Source organism: Pavona decussata, unplaced genomic scaffold, assembly GCF_977016875.1.
Source record: "Pavona decussata unplaced genomic scaffold, jaPavDecu1.1 SCAFFOLD_72, whole genome shotgun sequence".
Taxonomy (NCBI): domain Eukaryota; kingdom Metazoa; phylum Cnidaria; class Anthozoa; order Scleractinia; family Agariciidae; genus Pavona; species Pavona decussata.
The window spans coordinates 587,107-593,014 of NW_028145491.1; the positions used below are offsets into that span (position 1 = coordinate 587,107).

At 38.6% G+C, this 5,908-nt stretch overlaps 1 protein-coding gene across 1 annotated transcript; it reads right to left on the minus strand.

Annotated features, from left to right (window-relative positions):
- Positions 1-827: 827 nt before the first annotated feature.
- On the minus strand, positions 828-3,280 carry LOC146476800 (uncharacterized). The gene is made up of 3 exons (XM_085113831.1): positions 3,120-3,280; positions 1,951-2,059; positions 828-1,459 (listed from the first exon to the last, which is right to left on the minus strand). Exons 2-3 carry the CDS (start codon positions 1,996-1,998, stop codon positions 1,130-1,132), a joined length of 378 nt encoding a protein of 125 aa, XP_084969957.1. The 5' UTR covers positions 1,999-2,059; positions 3,120-3,280; the 3' UTR covers positions 828-1,129.
- Positions 3,281-5,908: the final 2,628 nt, after the last annotated feature.

Below are 5,908 nucleotides of genomic sequence, written 5' to 3' on the forward strand. Positions count from 1 at the left end.
AAGGAAAGTACACTTGTCAATAATAATATTACCTTCACTACAAATCCACCGCATTTTCTCTGTCTTAAGGGAAACAAGGTATAGACTTTATAGAATAGAAAGAGTAAGTTTTTTTTTAGACCAGGGTCAATAAATTATTAAATTAAAATCACCAAATCACATCATCAAGGATCATTACTGTATGCTATACATGTCAGTGATACAAAAGGTTCTGAACATTAACAAGTGTGACTTAGTTGTAGATCTCACAGTGGCACTGATAAAATGGACAAATTTTCCCCCTTTGTGTGAATCAACTAAGTTACCTGTCTTGCAACTCAATAAGCTGGTACTTTGATGTGAAAGGCCTGAAACTGAACAGGGGTGCAAATCCAGTCTGACCACTGTTGACATATGCACTGTTGTTCCGCCTGATGCCGATGTGATACATCCTCACAGAACCAATGTAACGCCAAGTTTGCTCTAATAGATACACGTAATTTCTGCATTTCACATTAGGCAGCCACTGATACAAATAGTCATTGACAGATATTGGCAACTTACTGGCCATTCTGTCACGAACATATGGCACCAGCCTCTCACACCAGTTTCCTCGCTCCAAGATGTTAAGCATTGTCATTGAATGGTGATGGCTTTTGGCCCCTTTCGCATAGTTCAAGGCACTTTCTGAGGTGAAGCCAAGTTCCTTTGCCAAACAACTTATGAAGACAACCCAGTTCACTGAAAAGAATGTCTTTACCATGTTTATCTCCACATGAAGTGGACCAATACGCAGCACCACCCAATCAAATTCCTTAGCACAAACAACACCTTCCTCACCCCATCAGAAGCTTCTTTCTGAGCACAGGCAAGACAGAGGACTGTCTCTTTTATAATGCTGACAGCAATCAGGAAAGGAAGACCATCCATGGTTACAGTAATCCACTCTTGAGAGATCAGCACCACTAAAACCATAACGTGTTATACGTGCTGTGCAACCGACACGACGAAGCACTTGAGTAACTGCCTTCTGGGAGTTTGGATTTACAAACACTGGATCAGAAACAGAAATTTTAACAGCATCGGGTTGATGGTTCGAGGGAACATGGCTCCATTCAACAACAAATTCTTCATGAACTGTTTTAACCTCCTAGCGCAAACTGGAATCCCCAACAGCCATAACTACCTCATTCTCCTTGAACCTGTAGTGGTACTTTTTTGTAGGCTCCACAAGTGCTGTGCCCAGGATGTCCTCACCAGTCAACTTTGTCTCGGCTGCTTTCAAATCAACCCTGCATTCTTTGTTAACGCATTTTCTTTTTGTCTTTGGCATTACTGTCTCACAATTGGGACACACACGACTGTTTTCACTCAGGTTAATTTCGTTTACTCTCAAATCAACATCATCTTTCCACAACCCACTCTCAACCATTTGCTCAGAAACAACATCCTTTAGACAGTCATGAATCAACAGCTTATTCTGAAAATAAAGACAAAATTAAAAATGTTTAAGTTTAGTTTAAGGGTCATTATCTCGTGATGTAAAGGTCTAATGTTTTTTTTGGTTTGAAAATATCTAACCATTATTTAATTTTTATTTTCCTTTGTCTCTGATTTGTCATGGTAACCCTTATCTGAGACAAAAGAAAATTAAAAGTAATGCAATACAATCAAACAGTTGCATTTATTATATCAAAGCAAATCTTTAAATTTCTATAGAGGATCAGGGTCTTGTGATACACTACTGTAACTGGTTAGTAAGTAGTCCTAACACAATGTAAGGGAGCTTTCACTATGATACAAGTTGCCATTATCAGATTTGCAAACTGGTGGCTATGTTGTGGTTCAATTTTATCCTTGGTTTAATTTTTATTTCCCTTTGTTTTGGGGTATGGTAATGTATGATAATGAGTTTAAAACAATGAGAAAAAAAATTAAACCAAGGATAAATTTGAACCACAACAGCTATACCTCTCTTCTCAGCAACTCCTGCATCTCATCTGTGAATTGGATTCCCATTTGGAGTTGCTTGTACAAAACTTCATCATCCTTTGCTTTGTCAATACCATCTAGTCAGCATCTATGTAAGATAACAACTTATGTTAAAAATGGATCCGAAATGACCTGTAACAGCACTTATGTCTAATACATATCATGTAATGCTCTGTTTCCTTAAGCCTCGTTTTCACTAGTGATGCAAGCACAAGCGCAAGCAGCATATGCAGACACAGTAATGTGTTGATTTGTTGTACACGAAAGGCACTGATGATCCATGCATAACTGTTTCTGTGTATGTTGCTTTAGCATTTAAGTGCACATTGTATGAACTTCTTCAACATTAAAAGCTTGTACCAAAACAAAGCACTAGGAAAACTTCAATAAACGAATGTAAATGACTTTTCCTGCCTGTCAAAAATAAAACTATAATGTCATTTAAAAATAACAACTGAGCTGACTGACCATACTAAAACAAAAGTAAGGTTTTCAAGACATTGTCTTGTTAGTAAAAGTAAGTAAGTAATTTATTTAGTGTCAAATACACAGGGGGTGGTCTCCCAGTCCCCCGAGCCACAGGCTGATGATATAAGTGTTTGACAGTATAAAAAAAAAGATAATAACTACTAATTAAATTAAAAAGTAACATCTAAATATAAATAAATAAAAATAAATCGGGTCAGAGGCAATTGCTGCATTGACAGCCGTTAAAATTTAACTTAGTTAAAAGTCTCCGAAAGGATGATGCATTAGGTGCGTTTTTTACAGCAGATGGCAACTGGTTCCAGATGTGTGAGATCATGTACGCATATGAGCCATGAAGGAATCTACTATTGTATGAAGTTTGTACAACATTTAGACCATTGCTTCTAAGATTATATGGTGTAACTCGGGATTTGAATAAATTGGCTACATAGCCTGGACCATTCTCCCTGAAACATTTAAAAAATATCATCAAAGATTGTTCTATGCGTCTATGTTCCAATGTATTCATGTCTGCCATCCTAAGAATTGAATTTACTGCATGTATAAATTATGGCAACAATAATTATCCTTATTATTATTCTTCACAATGATCACTGATAAGCTTGCAAAATAATAATTGGCCAATTAAATATTTCTGATAAAAGCAAGATAACGTGTACCTTGGAGCAAGATCTCCTCTACCACCACTGTCAACCTCAGCCTGGCAAACACTTGTCACCACACTCACTCTTGCCTTTTGCCCAACTTTCACTTTCCATTTTCGTTGCACAATCTGGTCGTTATCGATGGCGACCATACAGTCTCCAGATGGAAACTCCTTAGCTTCTGAGGTGAGATCTCTTGTCCAAACTTTCAAAGTGGAGTATGATCCACCAGGAAGAGCCTTGCCAAACATGTTAACTGTCAACTTTAAGTTACTTATGGCAAGGAGACTGATATTGGTCATGAAGCTACATGGCCCAACAAAGTTCACACCTTGTAGACTATACAGATGTTCAAGAGCTAAACATCGATGAAAATTATTCTTCTCAGGGGAAGCAATGCCATTCACTACAGCTTTCACTACAGAATTCCTTCTCGAAAACCAATCCTCTGCCCTAAAACTCTGCAAGGTATCAAGATCCTTGTAGGTTTGGGCAAAAGACTGGCAGTCCACCTGTATCTTTTCCTTTTGAAGCTGGACAACTTCAAGCACCACCTTTGCCTGTACATTTTCTGGCATTTTGCAAAGAGAGTCAGTAAAATCAGCTGCACTGATGATATAAAGACCCTCTGTATGGGCTAACAGGTCCACCAATTGTTTGCCAAGGGACAAGCACAGTTCCATCAATATAGTTCGCTGGTCTTGAGCTGGTATCCTTCCGATGCATTCCTTCAGGCAATCCATAGTCAAACTATACACTATAGGAGGACTTAATTCATCTTCATCCTCTGAAGCAGAGTCATTATCCATTTCTTCATGTTCAGTTGTGGTCATGTTCTTATTCTGACATTTTCTTGCCCTTTTGGCTTTTGAACTTGAAGGCCTCCCTCGTCGTGGTTTTACTGATGAGTCACACACAGCACAACTGTCACTATGAGGATACCACGTTTTGAATACTGTGACAGTTGTCATTTTACCTTGAAGGTATTCACCTTTGCCGCAAACTAGATGGCATTTGACACAAATAAAACGTGGATGGACATTAGGGGAATCCCAACAAAACAGACACTTGCCAAATTCTGTTAACTTTAGTGGCCAAATTGGATGCGACTACTCTTCGACTTTTATCTTTAATTTTCTGCCCACAAATTCTGCAAAGAGCCTCAAGTTTTTCGAGGTGAACTTCCATGCCAAGATAAACAACCCTATATAAAGAAAACAACAAATTAAAGCCTATTCTCCTCAGCGAGAAAATGAAAACAGGACAAAATCACGCAAGTCTATCTTGTTACTCACGAGTGTAATGAAGCAGCGGTTTGGATACAATTTCACTACCTTGACTTGTACAAAAGTCTACCAGAAATCTAGCTTATCTACCATGTGGACACTTCGCATAACGAAAGTTTATCTACATAAGAACCGGCAAAAAATAATGCAAGCTTCGTGAAAAATACGTGAATACAGGAAAAAAACAAAAATTGTTCACTTACCTTGAAACCACGACACAAAATGGCCCTACATCGCTTCGTTTCTTACTCGAAAGTTCACTGATAAACGCATGTATAAACACTATGGTCGCATCCAAAATGGCCGCTCAAGACTCCTCGCAATGTTTCGTAACTAAAAGTCCCGGATGACCGCTCATACGTTGCTACAGACAATGGATTTTAACATTGCCCGGGCTTTTTGAAAACCAGCCGCCATTTTCTTCAGAACAATGGATTCATGACGTCACGACTGTCCTAAAAGATTGGGATAATCCAGACTGTTAACGTATGTAAATAGAATAAGAAGCGATGTATGAGGCGCGATTGTAAACGTAAAAAGTTGATTTTACAAGGTTTGCAATAAACGCTGCCCTCGAATAAACGACGTATCTTAAGTGCCAAAAATTTAATAATATTATTAATTTAATTATATTAAAACTTTTGTTGAGCATTGAAATTGGTTGGCCATCGCGCTGGGTAGTTAGATTAAGAAACCTGCATGGCTCTGTTGAAGCCAGTCCGTATACCGTACTGCGCAATCTCAGAGATTCGATGGGTTGAAACGTCCGATTACACCCGAAACTATTGTGCGTTTTTTAATCAAGGAAACGCTGTTTTCGAAGTTTTGATTCGAGAGATTAAAGTACAATCAAGCATAATTATGTGCAGCGTACTGGTAGCAATCGCGTGTTTCCATTCTCAGCTTGTGAAACAGCGGCCGAAAAAGTCGCATTCTTTTAGTTTCGCTTCCTTCACTGTTTATTTTTATTCAATATTCAAGTTCCTGATATAGTTTAACAATAATTTCATTGATGTGGCGTCTGAGGTGCAGGAGCTACACTGTCTTCTGTTCCTGGCTTACAAAATTGTCTTATCTCACGGTAAAGATAAAGTTTACGTTCTTCACTCTATCCATTTGGTTCAATCACCGGAGGAGTAGTGCTTGAAGGTGGAAGTACCGCTTGATCTTTCAACAACATGAAAGAACGTTCAGGACTGTTTGCAAATTCTTTATAATAAACCATTCCAGGGTTTTGCTCAGAAAACCTGAAATGATGGTAGCTCTTGATGTTTGGTAACTTTCTGAAATACTGGCCAAGGAAGGAAGCCCAGTCATAAACAGGTATGATGATTCTGCCATCGTGCGCAAGTTGTGCCTTGTTTAGGCCACTGGAGTTCTCGACCAATCTTGCAAATTCATAGCGACGAGATATAAGTTACTTTGTAAACTTTCTTGATTAACCGAAAGCACCGATCGGGGCCAAACTTAGTGTGTCCCGCTATTAGAAATGAGTATGTAATTGAGCGGTGAAGTTCC

What these genes read in the sequence shown, in the direction of transcription:
- LOC146476800 (XM_085113831.1), bottom strand. Translation starts at nt 1,998, where the DNA reads ATGGGAATCCAATTCACAGATGAGATGCAGGAGTTGCTGAGAAGAGAG. An exon ending in AGGAGTTGCTGAGAAGAGAG is followed by an intron (nt 1,460 to 1,950) that starts GTATAGCTGTTG and finishes CTTTATTTTCAG; the next exon opens with AATAAGCTGTTGATTCATGA.